This window comes from Paralichthys olivaceus, chromosome 21, assembly GCF_024713975.1.
Source record: "Paralichthys olivaceus isolate ysfri-2021 chromosome 21, ASM2471397v2, whole genome shotgun sequence".
In the NCBI taxonomy this organism is placed as follows: domain Eukaryota; kingdom Metazoa; phylum Chordata; class Actinopteri; order Pleuronectiformes; family Paralichthyidae; genus Paralichthys; species Paralichthys olivaceus.
The window spans coordinates 19,053,197-19,072,098 of record NC_091113.1 but is presented as its reverse complement, the minus strand read 5'-3'; the positions used below and the strand labels follow the sequence as shown (position 1 = coordinate 19,072,098).

General features: G+C 42.6%; 1 protein-coding gene across 1 annotated transcript in view; it reads left to right on the top strand.

The window, feature by feature from the left end:
• Positions 1 to 18,902, top strand: part of ccdc57 (coiled-coil domain containing 57) — a 48,149-nt gene that overhangs the window by 18,731 nt on the left and 10,516 nt on the right. Inside the window, exons 3-10 of the mRNA XM_069518092.1 lie at positions 296 to 418; positions 637 to 715; positions 11,540 to 11,641; positions 11,772 to 11,929; positions 12,035 to 12,109; positions 12,233 to 12,290; positions 12,662 to 12,906; positions 15,058 to 15,217. Coding sequence (XP_069374193.1) covers positions 296 to 418; positions 637 to 715; positions 11,540 to 11,641; positions 11,772 to 11,929; positions 12,035 to 12,109; positions 12,233 to 12,290; positions 12,662 to 12,906; positions 15,058 to 15,217 — 1,000 coding nt within the window. The remainder of the gene's footprint in view (positions 1 to 295; positions 419 to 636; positions 716 to 11,539; positions 11,642 to 11,771; positions 11,930 to 12,034; positions 12,110 to 12,232; positions 12,291 to 12,661; positions 12,907 to 15,057; positions 15,218 to 18,902) is intronic.

The following is an 18,902-nucleotide window of genomic DNA, read 5'->3' as shown; positions in this document are numbered from 1 at the left end:
TAGAGGATGTCCAGCATGATGCTGGTGATGTTCAGATAGGGCAACACCTCTCTCAAAGGATCTCATAACCACAGACATTAGGGCGACACTGATACAGTCTACTGATATGGGATTGAGAATTGGGATGGTTGTGGTGCTTCTGTTAAGTATAGATGTAAAAATATTAAATGATAATAATGATGAAAACATCAGGTGTCCATTTAGACCACATGCTTCAAAACACACTCTGCGCTTACATTAAATTGTGTCTTTGTTTTTGTGATAGCCCATTAATTGGCATTTTGCATTTTCTCAGGGAACTCTACCTGCAACTGAGGGAAGATTTCCAATTCAACCTTGCCATCCTGGATGAACGAGACAAAGAGTTGGAGAAATATGATGTTATAGCTGCCAGAGCTCTGCGTGTGGAGCACAAGAGGTATGTTTCATATAGAAGATGCAATCACTTATATTCTTCTGTTACTTAGCCCTTTAATTTTTAAACATTGTGTTGACTGTGATTTTGTGGAACCAGAGCTCACCTTGGTAATGTTGGTATGAAATTCAGAAGTTAGACTCAAGAAGAACAATAATGGCCCTAGTAGACACAGTGACTATATCAATCAACTAATACTGAATTACTGCTCCCATTTGTAGGCACGAGGGGCTAAATCAGTTCAATATGCAGATTGCCAAGCTGGAGGAGCAGAAAGCCAGAGGGGCTGAGAAGATACAGGTGAAGCTCAGTGAATGTCAGAACAGTACCACTCGACAAAGGTTGCAAATGGACAAGTTTAAACGGTGAGCCAGGAGGAATAAATTGAGGACAGGACAAGAAAAGGCAAACAGCAGGCAGAGTGTTTCCTCCTTGTCTGAAGGGCCTTCTTTGTGAAGGGTAGGATCACTCAAGTTCTTTGGATTCCTTTAGCTCCATGGATGAGTACATGCTGTTGCATTGCTGTTTGAGGCAGGTCATCATCTAAATTTGCACAGGAGGTACTACTGTACATGCATGAACTGAAGACAAGTCATCCACAAGCATCAACGGTGACCATTACTCTACTGAGCTGATACATCACTTGTGCCGCACACACCAATCATCACTATTCTATGACCAGCCCAGGCTTTTTTTTCTTCACTTTAGTGAGAGAGTGACTTTATCATACTAGCCTGATCATTTTCATTTAAATCTAGAGTCACTTCTGTTTGCTAGGATTTGTTTCATGTCTTGTTATGAAACACCCCTTGCATGCCCTCAACACCATGCCAGCCTATTGGCTTGCCTTGATGCTGCATATATTGTGGGAGGTGACCCGCATCCCCCCCTTTATAACAGGAGCCTACATATGAACAGCTGCTCCAGAGCCTAGCTTAACTGTTAACAGATTTGAGTGCATACAGTACCTCGGTCACTGAACGCTTTTCTCTGGGTAATTGTTCGATGCGTTGGGCAACAGTTGGCTAGAAGTAATTGTAGTTTTTTTTGCTTTATTAATGTTGAAGTAGCAATACATCAGCACTACCCAAGAAAGGAGAGCAGCAATTTTTCCGCCTTCTAGGTAGTTCGGTGACAATATCCACTTATTTACCTTGTTATCCCCACAGAGTAGCAATATACTGTACTACAAGGTTAGCTTTAGATAGATAGATAGATAGATAGATAGATTGACAGATGGATAGATAGACGTACTTTATTCTTATCACTCATCTATAAGCTAACAATTTGGCTTGCAGCAAAACTAGACTGTGTCCAGGGATTTTTTTCTCTGTACCAGCACTGTGCAGGTTGTTAACAAAAGAGGAAAACTATCCTACCTGTCTGTGACTCTCGTGTCTCAGTTCTCTGTGTGTGTTCCTCCAGTGGCAGCTCCGCTGCTGCCTTTTAAAGCTGAGGATCAATCAGCTAACAGCTCTCACCTGCACTGATTGATCCTCTCGTACAGGTGGAGGTGTTCTCCCAGCCACCTCCACACTGCCCACCTAGTGGCACGTGTCTCCTGCCTCACTTTGTAGCACATTTCAAAGTTTTTAACAGTCAATCGAAATAATCAAAATGACATCAATCTGTCTCAATAACACTTGTCTTGATAAAACTAAGCTTTAAGAAGTTAATGTAGGTGACTCTCACCCACTACTAACCTGTAAAATACATTGTGAATGCAGCAGCAATGAAGACACTGAGCATTCAGTTCATCATCCAGACTGCATCTGAGATGTGGGCAGAAGTTACTCCCAAAAAGACAGTGCTGCTCCAGTGCCAAATGTTCTACCTGGGTGCTGCTGTCATTTACCGATCTTTAAGGTAGAATTTACTGATTCATTTCGGGTAGAATAATCCTATCACAGTCTAGGCGAAGGGCAGAGATGGTCGTAAAGGACAGAGCCTTTTGGTAAAAAATCCACCTTGCCACCCAGAGGTATAATGTGTAAATGAATATGTTGCTATAAACAGATGTAGTGACTTTCACAGAGCTCAGGAGTTCAACAGTCTTATAGCCTGTGGGATAAAACTGTCCCTGAGTCTTGTGGTCTTGGTCCGGATGCTGCAGCTACCGTCTTTTAGTATCCTGTGAGCCCCCTTCCTACACCCTGCTGGGTGTAGAGGTCCTCCATGGATGGTAGCTCCATCCTGGTGATGTGCTGAGCAGTTTTCACCACCCTCTGTAGAGTATTACGGTTGAGGGCGGTGCAACTGCTGTACCAGGCCGTGATGCAGCCGGTCAGGATACTCTCGATGGTGCATTTGTAGAAGTTGCAGAGTATCCTGGAGTCCATTTTGAACCTCCGCAGCCTGCGGAGGAAGAAGAGCCGCTGACGAGCTGTCTTTGTGATAACCCTGGTGTGATGGGTCCATGTCAGGTCCTCAGTGATGTGAACCCCGAGGAACCTGAAGCTGCTGACTCTCTCCACAGGAGTCCCATCGATGGCGATGGGGGCGTGTCCATCTCTCTGCTTCTTCCCATAATCCACAATCAGCTCCTTGGTTTTGCTGACGTTGAGATGGAGGTTGTTGTACTGGCACCAAGATGTCAGGGCTCTGACTTCCTCTCTGTAGGCCGTCTCGTCACCATCTGTGATCAGGCCGATGACGGTGGTGTCGTCAGCAAACTTGATGATGGTGTTGGGAGCTGTATGTGGCCACACAGTCGTGCGTGAACAGGGAGTAGAGGAGAGGGCTGAGCACGCAACCCTGGGGGGCTCCGTTGTTGAGGGTCCGGCTGGAGGATGTGATGTTCCCCATCCGCACTGCCTGGCGTCTGCCCGTCAGGAAGTTCAGGATCCAGTCACAGAGGGCGCTGTTGAGCCCGAGGTCCCTGAGCTTGATGACGAGCTTGGAGGGCACAATAGTGCTGAACTGTAGTCAATGAACAGCATCCTCACATACGTGTTCCTCTGGTCCAGGTGGGAGAGGGCAGTGTGGAGGGTGAGGGTGATGGCATCGGCTGTGGACCTGTTCTCCCTGTAAGCAAACTGCAGGGGGTCCAGTGAGTCGGGGAGGGAGGAGGTGATGAACTGTTTAACTAACCGCTCAAAGCACTTCAAGATGATGGGGGTGAGTGCAACTGGGCGGTAGTCGTTTAGGCAGATGGTCTTTGTCTTTTTAGGGACTGGAATGATGGTGGACTCTTTGAAACAAGTGGGGACTATAGACTGGAGCAGTGACTTGTTGAAGATGTCTGTGAACACCTCTGCCAGCTGAACTGCACACACCTTGAGAGCACTGCCAGGGATGCCGTCAGGCCCAGGAGCCCTATGTGTGTTGATCTTTTTTAGGGATCTGCACACATTGCACTGGTTAAAACCAGAGGGCAGGGGCAGGGTTCCTGAGCCTTCTGTACCTCCACAGCCGGGGGTCTCTCAAAGCGTGCATAAAATGTGTTCAGTTCATCTGGGAGAGATGCACACACTTCCTCGGCACCACTTGTTGTTCTTTTATAGTCTGTTAAAGTTTTTAGTCCAGACCACATGTTTCTAGCGTTGGAGCCCTTGTAGTCAGACTCCACTTTGTTCTTATAATGTCTTTTAGCACTGCTAATAGCTCTCCGGAGCGCATACCTGGAGTTCCTGTATTCATCCAAATCACCTGCGCTGTGCGCGACAGACTGAGCTTTGAGTTTGGCTCGGACCTCGCCATTTATCCAGGGCTTCTGATTTGGGAATATTCGTACAGTAATCCGCGGCACGACATCATTGATGCATTTGCTGATGTAGCAAATGACCGTGTCTGTGTGTGTTTATGTCCTCCTCCTCAAACACACACCACTCCGTGGTGCTGAAGCAGTGTTGGAGAGCAGAGTCTGACTGCTCGGTCCAGCGCTGGACTGTCCGTGTCACAGGTCGGTCTCTTTTCAGTCTCTGCCGGTAAACGGGGAGCAGGAGAAGAGATACGTGGTCCGACTAGACTTAAATACAAACCATTTACAGACCATTTAGCTGCCATTATGGCTTGCCATGCAGGTTTTGACAGTCACACTCTGGTGGGTCAGTTTGTGAAGGGTACATGTAATAAGTGCCTTCAGTGAGGTCGATAGTGTCGTGAAGAGTCATTAAGTGTTGTGAAGTGTTGTGAACAGGGACATGATCCCAGGACCCCCTGGTTGAAATACTGATGCTCTACTGGCTGAGCTACACAGACTTCTGGTTTAACCTCTACTGTAATCCTGACTAGCTTTCTACAACTCACACAAGAATGTCCTTGATGGCTTACCATACTTGTTGGGGGTAGGGCAGGGTAGCAACACAGAACTGTACTTCCCTATTTAATATTAGCTATATGCGGATAGTAGCTAATAGTGAGTCATTAAGAAGAGTCATTAACCGTCGTGAAGAGTCATTAAGTGCTGTGAATTAACTGTAAACCGTTTTATTCACCGTGGGAGTTTTCCTCGTTTATTCTGGTCGGAGTCTACATCCCTCCTCAGGCCTTTGTAACTGAGGCGTTACAACACCTGGCTGACCAGATAAACAACGTGGAGAAAAACACCCGGACTCTCTGCTCATTGTGTTGGGGGATTTAAACAGAGTAAAGCTCAGCCATGAACTGCCTAAATATAAACAGCACATTAAGTGTCCCACCAGGGACACAAACACTCTGGACCAGTGTTACACTGTTTTAAAGGACTCATACCACTCTGTCCCCCGTGCAGCCTTGGGACTCTCTGATTACTGCATGGTTCATCTTATCCCGACCTACAGGCAGAAGCTATCTGCTAAGTCTGTGGTCAAGAAGGTTAGGAGATGGACCTACGACGCCAAAGTGGAATTACAAGCCTGCTTTGACTGCACTGATTGGAGTGTTTTTGAGGCTGCAGCCTCAGACCTGCATGAACTGACTGATACCGTGACATCGTACATCAGTTTTTGTGAGGACATGTGAGTGCCCACCAAGACCTTCCGCACATACAACAACAACAAACCCTGGTTCACTGCAAAACTCAGGCAGCTCCGTCAGGCCAAGGAGGAGGCCTACAGAACTGAGGACAGAGTCCTGTACAACCAGGCCAGAAACACACTGACGACCGGGGTGAAAGCAGCTAGGAGCTACGCTGAAAAGATCAAAAACAGCCTTTCAGCCAACGATCCAGCGTCAGTGTGGAGAGGCCTGCAGAACATCACAAACTACAGGAAACCATCCCCCAACACTGCAGTGAACCATCAACTGGCTGACATGCTGAATGTGTTTTACTGTATATTCGACTCATTCACACCTCCCCCCCTCAGTCATAAAAGACCCATCCACACCCCTTCTGCCACCTCTCCCCTCTGACCCCCCACCAGCACTCAAGATCTGTGAAGAGGATGTTTGACGGCTTTCCACAGACAGAAGATCAGGAAGGCTCCCAGCCCAGACGGTGTGTCACCCTCCTGTTTGAAGGTCTGTGCTGACCAGCTGGCCCCATCTTCACCCAGATCTTCAACAGATCCCTGGAGCTGTGCGAAGTCCCCTCATGCTTCATACTCTCTATAATAATCCTGGTCCCCAAGAAACCCACCATCACAGGACTAAATGACTTCAGGCCTGTCGCCCTCACATCTGTAGTCATGAAGTCCTTCAAGAAACTGGTATTGTCGCACCTGAAGGACATCACAGAACCCCTCCTGGACCCCTTGCAGTTTGCATACCGGGCAAACAGGTCAGCGGATGATGCTGTCAACATGAGACTGCACTACATCCCGCAACACCTTGACTCTGCAGGGACGTACGCCATGATCCTGTTTGTGGACTTCAGTTCGGCGTTCAATACCATTGTTCCAGACATCCTCCACACCAAGCTCACCCAGCTCACTGTGCCCTCCTCCACCTGTCAGTGGATTACAAAATTCCTGACTGACAGGAAGCAGCAGGTGAGGTTCGGGAGCATCACATCCAGCACCCGGACTATCAGCACTGGCGCCCCCCAGGGGTGTGTGCTCTCCCCACTGCTCTTCTCCCTTTACACCAACAACTGCACCTCTTAAGACCCGTCTGTTAAACTCCAGAAATTTGCAGACCACACAATGATCATCGGCCTCATCCAGGACGGTGACGAGTCTGCTGACAGACGGGAGGTTGAACGGCTGGTCTGCTTGTGTGGTCAGAACAATCTGGAGCTGAACACGCTCAAAACTGTGGAGATGACAGTGGACTTTAGGAGACGCCCCCCACTCTGCCGCCCATCACCATCACCAACAACTCTGTGACTGCTGTTGAAAACTTCAAGTTTCTGGGCTCCACAATCTCCCGGACCTGAAGTGGGAGACCAAAACAGTCACCATCATCAAAAAGGCCCAGCAGAGGTTGTACTTCCTGCGCCAGCTCAGGAAGCTCAACCTGCCTAAGGAGCTGCTGTCACAATTCTACTCTGCCATCATTCAGTCTGTTCTCTGCTCCTCAATCACTGTTTGGTTTGGATCAGCCACAAAACAGGAAAAGAACAGACTGCAATGGACAATAAGGACTGCAGAGAAAATTATTGGGGTCAGCCTGCCCTCCATCCAGGACCTGTACCTGACCAGAGTCAGGAAACGGGCAGGCAACATCTCTGCAGACCCATCACACCCTGGATACAAACTGTTTAAACTTCTCCCCTCTGGTAGACGCTACAGAACACTACGCCGAAACATCCCATTATAAGAACAGCTTTTTCCCTTAGGGTTTCTCTGTGTCAAACAGCTAAAACCGGGCTCAAATATCAGAATCATCACCTGTAATATATCTGTACATAGAATATACTGTACAAACTGTATATGTATATTTATTATTTCATCCTTGCACTATGCACCATTATTGCACCAACTATTTACCTTTTCGTACATGTACATAGCATTTGTTATTGTCTTTTGTTCTTGTTCATCTCTATGTTTGTTTGTTGTTTTTTTAAACTGTTGTACTAAGAGAACAAAGGAAAACCGGAGTCAAATTCCTCTTGTGTATTCACATACCTGGCAATAAAAGCGATTCTGATTCTGAATTGTCATTTAGTGAGACATTAAGAAGAGTGATGAAGTGCCGTGAAGTTTCGTGAAGTTTTATAAAGAGTGATTAATTGAGTCATTAAGAAGAGTCATTAAGTGTTGTGAAGAGTCATTGAGTGACTCATTAAGTTCTCATCTTCAACATATTATTAATTAGCATTTTAAGATAGTTAAAATCCTTTCATACAACTGTAGAGTTAAAGAAAACACAATAATTCATTGTTTTTCACAATGTCAGTAGGCAAATATGCATTAGAGTGTTCTTGAGTGTAAGTAGATTCTGTTCTTACATAAAAACAAATCCCACATAAAAAAACATAATTGAGTGTCAGAATCTTCGTTAAAATGGCATAATTGGGTTTTAAAGGTACATGTTGCAGCTAAATACCCCTCACCTCACCCTCCCCTTCCAGAGGCCCAAAGAGTACAAGAATGGTAAGCAATTGTTTTCATTGAGTAATGCTTCCTAGGCAGTAGATGTGCGTACACACTGTGTATAAAATGCAATGTATTTGTTGCTGGTCGGGGTTTCTGGACATTCAAATGCCGATCAGATCTGGGACATTTGTCCTCCACGGTGCATTGTTTCGAAAAGTCAGTGAGAATGCGTCTTTTAGGCTAAAAACATAGTGTAAATGATGTGATGTTGTTTCGAGTTGAATATATGAATGTGATGGCTTGCAGACACTTGGATGACACTAAATGAGCAGTATGGAAGCATGATTTTTTTTTTAAATTACGTACGAAGAAGGTGTTCCATTTACTTTTACTACTGTTTAATTGTATTGGATTTGGCTGCAACACTGCTTACCCCTGAGACTCCAAAAGTGTTTTGTGGCCTTAAACATTTCATCCACCCCACCAATGAGTGAATTTAAATTTTTCTGTGAACTATCCCTTTAAGCAATCAACACAATCGTCAGAACCAAGTTCATAGTTTTAAAATAAGAGCTCTATAATTCCGCCTGGTATAAAGCATTGCCGCAATAAAGCAAACATATGCTTTTACCTTGTAGAAAAAATGCTATGTAATGGGGAGTGGGGGATGGCATAGCATCTTCTCTGGCTCACTTTGGAGTTGCATGTCTTAAATCCATGATGTTATTCTCTATAAACCTTGGTTTAAGAAATGTTTCCATGTTTATTATGTCATGGATCTAAAACCTTTTGGTATGTCTGAATTTTTTGTGTGATGTCTGTTTAGACTTACTAGCAAGATTAAAGATGATTCAAAAGGTATGAAATACAATTTTTTTTTCTGGCAGTATGTCACTAATCAAAATGATGCATGCATAATGGAATTTAGAGAAAGTTTCATGGTGAAGCAAAATGCAGGTGTATGTTTTCTGTTATCCCACTCATCGAAGGAATCTCTATATAAGTTAAAACATAGAGGACAGTCACAATCAGCTAACCAGTTAACGAGTTAAAAAGGAATACTCTTGAAAGCTGGATATATGAATCTGCTTAAGTAGCTGGCAGTCTATCTAGAGAAGAACTGATACTGAATGTACAGAAAGCAGAGATCCCTGGTTTCTCTGGGTGTTTGGAGCATGCAAACATGATCTGGCAACAAATCAAAAAGCCACCAAAAGGATGGACGAGATCTCCATATAACGGCTCTTGTCAAATCCTACTTCCAGGACATATAGCTATGCGTTGCATATGCATAGAAAAAGTGCTGCACATAGATGCACCGTATGCATGGGTGTGTGATGTTCTAGGACATTGTTGGCCATGTACAGTGAGAGGACGCCTTGGCCTTGGAGAGAACAGTCCACCCTGCTACAAAGCAACCCCATTACAAAGCTGGGGTCTTGTGGTTGAGGAGGTGCAAAGGCCCAGGGCTCCAGACTGCAACCATTAAGTTGCATTTTGCAACTATTTTTGAAGACAGCACAACTAAATTTTATAAGTAGTCACGCCACTGCGACTTGCATGCCCCCCATTTTAAAAAAAAATCATGATTGTATAGGCTTTCCGTACATAACAGCAGTGAGCGAAACATATTGTGTGTGCTGAGTGGAGTCTATACACACAAATAGAGGCCCTGGGGCCTCGCCCCCACTCACTCACACACAATGATCAGACAAAAGCAACAGTTGGTTTGAACACTGCTGGTGTTTCCTGTATCCTCCCTCCACACTCCTGCTGACCTGCGTTGACTTTAACTAATAAACACCAATATTTATCACAAGTTATTAGGACCTGATCAATACATAAAGTTTACATTGTGTTTATTTGATTCGCTCCAAAGTTAATGAGGGTGCGTTTAAACACCAGTCTTAAACATTTTGTGCATTTTGAATCTGATGCCACAGTATGCGGACACAGTGGAGGACCTGATTAGAATAAGTCTTGAAGGAACTAGCTTGGAGGAGGTTGATATCAAGGAGGCTGTACAGATGTGGTTCAGTCAGGGCAAAAGAGCTAGAAGGCCCAACAAGGGTTGGCCTTCAGAGGTGCCAGGCCTAAGCGGTCCTCAGGGGAATATGCTCTAAAGTTCCTTATTTACTTATATTGTTGTGGTTATTATTTGGTAAATTGTCTATTGATTACAAAACATTTTTCAGTAACAGTTAAAATAGGAAAACATATGAATGTGTGTGTTGTATGTCGTTGCAGGTGATTTAAGGTGTGCCCCTAAATCTTCTGCTTGTACTCCTAAAATGTTCAGTAAGGGGCTACAGTGCTGCTAGTAAAAAAAGTTAGTCTGGAACCCTAAGGGCCATCTCTTAAGCAAAGCTGGGGCAGTGGATCCGATCGGAGAGGGTAAGGACAGAAAGTTCTCTTGGAAGGAGCTGTGTGACATGGAAGCACATTGAACCAGCTTCATTATAAGAGCCACCTACCATCTCTAATTATCCTAAACCAGTGGTATGAAGAAGACCCTGCATGCCACCTCTTTCCTTCTTCAGCCAATGTAAGCCTTATTCAGGTGGGCTGCAAAACAAGCCTAACACAAGACTATTACACCTGGCGAAACACATGCGTGCTGAAGTGCTGCTCTGGAGACCAGGCAGACATCTATTCCTCCTCCATCAATCCATCCCACACCTGCAGTACAGTTTGTCAGTGCAGGTGCGCAGCAAAACATAGCCCATAGCCCACGGTGCTTTGATTCTCTTCAATGTCCATATAATAGAACTAACTGTACCCTAGTAGGAGGGTGTGGAGGAGGCCTACGATTGAAAAAGCCTCCAGAAAGCTGGAAAGCTAGGGTCTGCCAAGTTGAGGTCAGCTGCAGAGGTTTTGTGGGGAAGTCAAGTCACTAGGCTGCTTAAGGACATGGGAGTTTGAGGTCAAGTCCAACAGCAAGCCATTAAAGCCTTCTCCAGTAAAGCCGAATGGGCTAGTCAGTAGTTCTGGATCAAGAGGAGAGATACCATCTGGGCCCCAAAATAACAGCCACACCATTAGGATTAGTAGAGTGAGTTAAAGCAGAGGGGGGCACACCTGAAAAGCCAGGTGTCGGAGATGAGCCCTCTGGGGGTGTTGTGGGCCCATCATTAAAAATCCTATGAAGGAGGGTGCCCACCTGATGGCCCCAATTAAGTTATTTTACCCCTCTGCACATCACTTCAAATACCATCATGACCCCCACCTAGAAGACAGTCCTGTAAATTTTAACATGAATAAAAGTCAGTCTACAATAATCAATGTATGCCGACTCACTACAGTTTACAGATCTATTGGGACAACTCACATAGGTACATTACTTTTTTTTACTTAAAATAACCTATTTGCCTACACATTTAAGACACATAGTATTTATCTTCACATCATCCTGTCATTGCTGTCTTTAGAAAATGTTGGACAGTATGTAAGTTAGAGAGCAGTGAAGTAATATATTTCTGCAGTGCATAGTAACCAAGCAGATGATTGGAACCACACTGACTAGCAGTAATTGCAATGGTCTGAATGATGACTACATATGTGGTACCAATTATTTACTTGGTTACTGTGCTGAAAAGCGCTTTGAGTGGTCATCAAGACTAGAAAAGCGCTATATAAATACAGACCATTAACCATATTACAATAAATTTAACAGTGTTAAAATCTATTCGTATTGTAATATATCTGGTTGCTCTCCTTTGACAAACAGGAGATCAGAGCAGCTTTTGAGAGAGAGCTCAAACAGCAGGAACATGTGTTCAACTTGAAAATGGATGACATGTGTACGTGGTTGCTGTCTCAAGGTATCAAGGTGAAGAGAGGATGGAATCTTACTATTTATATATGTTTGACTTGAGCAATGAGTCTATTTATGTTGTACACCATTTAAAAAACATGTTATCATCACCTTTGTTGCTTCATGTGTGTTGTTCCTTGTCCAGGTAAAGATGCTATCAAAAGAGACTGAAGTTAACCGCCAGGCAAAACTGCAGGCTTTAGAGGCTTTCAAAACATTTGAAGAGTTCTGTCAGTACATACAAACCCAGCTGCAACACCAAGAACAGGAGATCAAAGACCTCATTGCTGTCAAAGACCACAGGCATGTAGTGTGTGTGTGTGTGTGTGTGTGTGTGTGTGTGTGTGTCTTTGTATGTGTGTGTGTGTGGACAAGTGTTTCCAGTGTGCTGACTGTATTCTGTCTCAGGATAAAGGAGCTTAATAATGAGGTGAAGCAAATGGAGACCAAACTGAAAAATACGGAGGAGGACAACATTAACAAGTGAGTGGTCAATAACACAATGTCCTCAAGCAGTCAGAGCTACATGCAAATACTGAATGAGCATGAATAGAGAAAAAAAAAAAAGAATTTGTTAATTCAGAATTTAAGTAATTTTTTGTATAGGATATGCACTAGTAGCAGCAATAAAAATGATGATGACTGTGACAACAGGCGCTCACTGGTACCACGTAAATCAATATATCAAACTTAAATTCAGTAACTCAAACAGAAATTGTCCTGTGTATTTCCTGGCTTCTCTCATGCACAGGACCAACTCATGTCAATACAGTGTCCAGTGGCAGCTCAGCTCTTTGTCAGTGGCACCGGTCTCTTTCTCTGTGGCGGCTTTCTCTGCTATTTAAGCATGGGAGTGATTAGTGTACTAGAGGTGGTCTCCTGATCCATCTCCACGTTGCCATAATGACAAATGTACTAAAAAAAAAAAAGAGAGAGTGTTGTTTTTCTTTTTTCCAAATTCTTAACGGGGAGAATTACTATACATGTAATACTTTTGAAGAATGGACAACACATCTTCTTATTGGCATTAACTAGAGAATGTTTGTTTTGCTGTGGTGTGTGTGTGTGTGTGTCTGTGTGTGTGTGTGTGTCTGTTTCTTTGGTTCTCTGTTTTTTTTAAGGCTTCATAAAGAGGTAGAAACAACTCAGACTGGCTGGGACAAGCACATCAGTCACGCTTCCAATGAGATGGAGGTCAAGAAAACCGAGATGATGAACTTGTGGGACAGGGAATTCAAACTTAGAGCAGAGCTGGATAGGAGCAGGGAGGAGATGGAGAGGTGAGAAAACTGGAAAAGGTAGACATTTTTAATGTGATGAAAGGATAAACTAGTAAACAAAGGCAGGAAAAGATTTGCTATGATTAATCTTTAATATGAGTTATATTACCTGTTCTGAGTTATTTGTGTTAAATGGTCTTCAAATGGTCTGTATTTATATAGTGCTTTTCTAGTCCTGATGACCACTCAAAGAGCTTAACAGTACAGTTTCACATACACATTCATACAGTGCATCTAACTTGGATAGTAATGTCCGATCCTGTATCGTACTGGCATCTGATCGTAGTGGTCGACCATGATCTGGGTGGTAGCTGATGGTGGATCCTGATGGCAGCAGTGGATCATAACGATGGATTATGATGGTGTATCCTGATCGTGGACTATGACCGCTTGATATACAATATGTCTCCTCAGATACTCGACTATTACTGACAATAATTCCTCAATTTATTTAGCTTCAATCATGCTACAAACTATTTACTCTAACCAATGCTGTAATTACTCTACTATTTAGATAGATAGATAGATAGATAGATTACTTTATTCATCCCCGAAGGGAAATTAATTCGTCATAGTAGCCAGTATATTTGAATACAGTAAAATACAATGCAATAGAATAAAATAAAATATTGAGGTAGAAAGAATAAAAACAGAAGACACAAGATAAATAAGTAGATAAGATAAGGTGCAGTGGCAATATGATGGTAATAGTACTGATGATATGATGGTAATGTTATTGGTAGACAGTATATAAAAATAGTACAGTATATATAGTATATAATATAACATAATATACATTTATATAGATAGTAACCAATATAATAGCAGTATATAGTAATAATGGCAGCAACTGTATATATAATAATAATAGTAAATATAATAATAATAACATGTACACATGTATAAATATGTGTATATAGACTTAAATATACAAAGAATATACAAAGAGTATGATATAATATGATATGATATATAGTAGAGGTATAAATATAAGTATTTGACTATACAATAGATAATATACTATGAGTGTAAGAATATGTAGACAGAGTGTGCAAAAAGACAGTATTATTGTATAAAATGATATATAATATTAATATGGTTTAAATTAACACATATAACATATGATGTGAAGTAAATTTATCTGACGTTCTCCATCACACGTGGCATCTATTGCACTTCTGTCCGTTCTGGGAGCAGGATCCCTCACATGTGGCTCCCGCTGAGGTTTCAATGCTCTTTTTCCCTGTTGAAAGTTTTTTGTTGTTGTAGTTTTTCCTTACTCTTGTTATGGGTTAAGGACAGAGGATGTCACACCTTGTAAAAGCCCTATGAGACAAATTGTGATTTGTGAATCAGAATCAGAAATAAAACTTTATTGATTTATTGTGTTTGTTAGAATTGCTAACAAACACATATAAGTAAAAGGTAGAAATATAGCATATAAGATTAAAAATAAAAATAAAATATGAAATATTGTACATACTTAGTGCAAATGGATATGCATTGTAATGACTCCAGTCTATTGACTCAGTTTTTCAGAGGGAGAAGTTATATAGTTGAATGGCCACAGGCAGGAATGACTTCCTGTGGTGCTCTGTGGTGCATTTTTGTGATCTGAGTCTTGCACTGAACGTGCTACTGTGTTTGACCAGCACGTCATGGAGAGGGTGGGAGACATTGTATCTTATGCAGCATCCTCTTGTCTGACAACGTTGTCAGAGAGTCCAGCTCCAAAACTACAGCGTCACTGGCCTTGCAGATCAGTTTGTTGCCCTTCTTGTAAAGGGCATCAGTGTTCTTAGCCCAGTCCAGCTTATGAAAACTCCCAGGTATTTGTAATCCTCCACAATGTCCAAGCTTCCCCCCTGAATGGAAACAGGGGTCATCGGTGTCCTGACCCTTTGTCAGCTCCTTTGTCTTTGTCACGTTGAGCTTCAGGTTGTTCTGCTCACACCATGTCACAAAGGTACCCACCACAGCCCTGTATTCAGCATCCTCACCCTTGTTGATAACCCAACTATTACAGTCATCAGAAAGCTTCTGATATGGGCTATACAAATAAAATCTGACTGATTGATTGATCTACGGGCAGCACTTTTTTCTATGAGAAAAGCCAATCCACACTTATAAAATGTCTGTTTGTCTTTTCAGGTACAAGCAGCAGCTTTGTGCTGGTTTGGAGAAAGAAAGGAATTTACAACAGTTAAAAGGTGGAAAGCTGGAGTGGCAGAGAAACTGTGAGGACATGAAGGCCGAGTTCTACCCTGCCAATGAGAAGCAGATACAGGAACTGACACACACTAGAGATCAGGTCAGGTCCTCAAACATTACATGAACTTAGCGTTCAAGTTCATTGTTGATGGGTTCAAAAACTGGCTATGGTATTCAGTCAAATACTGTGTTAATTTATTATTGGTGCATTCTTGAGTCATCTAAAAAAAAAAAATCAATATCGGAGCCAATTTAGGCATATTGGTTGACACTTTCTTTACTGAGCTTTACTATTGTTTTCCTCTGTTCAAATGAGAAAAGGCAGCAGTGGTAGGCACTGATCAATTTTAATTCCATGAGTAAGTTGATCGTAAACCAAAAGTGAAACAACCAAATGATTCAGTTAACACAAGAAATTTCTCTTATACTGGCACTTCTCCTACAAGTCTTGTATTTCTTTTTAGAACATCAGAATCACACAAACCTTTATGTAGCAAAGCATTTTTCTTTGACGTGGCTTATACAGGTACACATAAAATAAAATGAAGAAAAATACACACATATTTACATGAAGAGAACAGTTTGACTGAGTATAATAGTGTTCTACTGTAATAATGTCATAATTCCCTCAAAGCTTGTTTATCACTAGGGCTTAGCTTTAATAAATCAATTTTCTGATCAAAATTGATCTTCATTTGAAGGATCTGATATTGATTAATAAAACAGCGAGATTGATCTTTTAATGAATGCCTTTTCTGGGAGCACCCTGCCCTGTTCCTGCCCCCACTCACTCACATCGAGAAATAAGCGGTGAACCACAGATAAGGGAGGAGAGCACTTTTTTTGAACAAGGTGCTTTGTCGAATCAGTGTCAGTTGGTTTGTACTGTGCCTTCCTCCCCTCTCCCTCACTGGCCTGCACTCACTTTACATTTAAACAATGACAACTAAACAGAAGTTATTACTACTCATATAGTACTTGAAGATTACTTTGTGTGTGCTTTACTGCTCAAGAGTTTATGAGGCACGGTAGCATATTGCTTTCACACCAGAAAAACTGAAAAATGATCCGTATTACATAATAACGTAAAAATATAACAGCAATATGCTTCCATAATGAGGCATTTGTACACATCAGGAGGAGGTTGTTATTCTGGCACCATTTCTCTAGGCTTTTAATCTCTACCTGGTAGGCCCTTTTGTCGTTATTAGAACTCTCTCCCTGGAACTCTCTTGGTGCCAAACGTAAGAGTAAATAATTTCCCTGGAACATGGTAGGACAAGTAAAAGGGAGAATCCAGCACCAGGACAACTGTGATAGGGAAAACTAATAAGCCTTTCAAACAACTGACTGTACAACAGAAAAACATGATTTTATCCACTACTGCAGGATACCTGATTGGCATTTAATGACCTGCATAACTTCTCATTCTCTCACGGGCAAGGGTAACAACTTTGGGTAATTCAGAAAGTAAAAGGCTACAGGGAATGCTAATGACTGGGCCTTAAACTTTGATTGTGGGTGACTCTGCAGTGAAAGACATGAGAAGCAGTGAAAGCACCTTAATTTTGCTTTCCAAAGATATGGTTTTGAAAATGGCAGGAAGAATCCAACATATTGTACCTGCACATCCCACTATAAAAACACATCATACTGCACAGTGGAGCATGTATTGCCCATTCAGTGCACTTTATTGACAACTTCAACTTTTTCTGGGACATCTTTTTAAGGCAGATGGACTTTTTCTCAACAAGGCAGGAACTAATCCCCCTCCTCCCCACTCTTGGAGTTCACTGACCACATGAAAAAGTTGGTCACCGCTGGGATCCTACTTACCCCCCATGACCCCCTCATTCACCTTCACCAACTACTCACTCAGTTTGCTAACTACACTACAGGGAAGCTTCGCTAGGACCAGATTGAAACATAGTTGAAAAAGCTGTTGGTTTTGACCACACCAAAACACTGAGACTGCTCTTGTTAATGTCTTAAATGACATCCAAATAAACACAGATAGTGGAGAGTAGCAGAGTTTTGGCAATGGAGTTTACCCAGAGTCTGCCTTTCATACGTGCACAACACAGCGGAGGGGTCTCTGCACAACAAATCCTCCGCATTATTCAGGCAAGGGGTGGAGCAGCTGGGTGCAGCAGACAGAGGCAGGAAATGACGTTACATATTAACTCTGCTGCCTGGATAACATGATCTTATGTACAGCACCCTGACACCGGTGTCAGCTGTTATCACCACAAACTCTCTGGACATCTTCATCGGTGTCTTCTTCGTGTGTATCACCACCTTTTCACCGGGAGATACTTGTTTTCTTTTTGTTTTCTTATTTTTGTGTCCATCGCCTGTTAGAAGCGTCATCAACCAAACCCGCCTCTTCTGTTCCATATCTACAAGCTTTCATACACTCAGATAATGGACAATAAACACATTTGTCACCACATTTTTGGAGGTGACAAACACATTTACATAACCACACCATCAAGGGACTACACTCGACTTATAATTGACTAAGTGCCTCAATTGGATGAGTAAGAATTTTGTACAGAGAAATAACAGACGCATTTGTTTTTGAAGACAGAGAAGAACAATTACAAGTCAACGCTCAGCTTGAATCTGTTAAGTTAAAGACCACAAACCAAGCCATAAATCTTGCTGTCATAGACTCAGACCTTAACTTTCACAACCACCTTAAAGGGATAGTTCACCAAAAACATTTAATTCAATCATTATCTACTCACCACTATGCTAATGGAGGGACAGGGTGAAGTGTTTGATTACATTACATATCATTTAGCTGATGTTTTTATCCAAATAAATGTATTCAACCTTGAAGGTACAAACCCAGAACAGCAAGAATCATGTAAGTACAATTAGCTTAAAAAAAGTAGAACGACAAGTGCTACATGTAAGTGCAATATATAAACACCAGACTTGACGATGGTTGTTAGACATCATCTTCTTAACCAAGGTGTAGTTGGAAGAGATGTGCCTTTAGCCTGCGGCGAAAGATGTTTAGACTTTCTGATGTCAATGGGGAGCTTTTGCCATCATTTTGGGAGCCCACACAGCAAACAGTCGCAGTGTTGTTGATTGGCTAGGTGTCCCTCACAGTGAGGGAGCAGCCAGCCAATAGGTAGATGCTGAGCAGAGTGGACAGGTTGGGATGTAAGGTTTAACAGTATCTTGGATGTAGACTGCAACTGATCAGTTTGCAGCATGATATGCAAGTACTAGTGTCCTGAAGCGGATGCAGGCAGCCATTGGTAACCAGTGAAGGGAGCGGTGTAATGTGAGCAAACTTGGGTAAGTTGAAAACCAATCGAGCTGCTGCATTCTGGATGAGTTGCAGAGGTTGGATGGCACACAGGCAGAACAGCCATGAGTGAGTTTCAGTAGTCTAGATGGGTGAGGATCAAGAAGGTTGTTTTGGTGAAGATAGGAAGAGAGTTAATTAAAGATAACATGCTTGAGTTTGTGTGGGTTGAGGGAGGGTTTCTTGCCAATTGACAGGGAAGTGTTTATAAGATGGGTGACAAAAGGAAGATGAACGGGAGCAATATAAGAAGAAAACTGGAGATTGTGAGAAGGAATGAGGTCAAGGGGCAGGTGGTTGGACAGGCAGATGTTACCAGGGCAAGAACTTGATTCCGAGACAGGGGGATGAAAAAAGAAAAAGAAGGGGATGAAGATGAAGATGTAGACGGAAAGGTAATTTCAGAAGGTGGGTTGAAGAATGAGGAGCGAATGTCATCTACCTTTTATGTAAAGTAGTT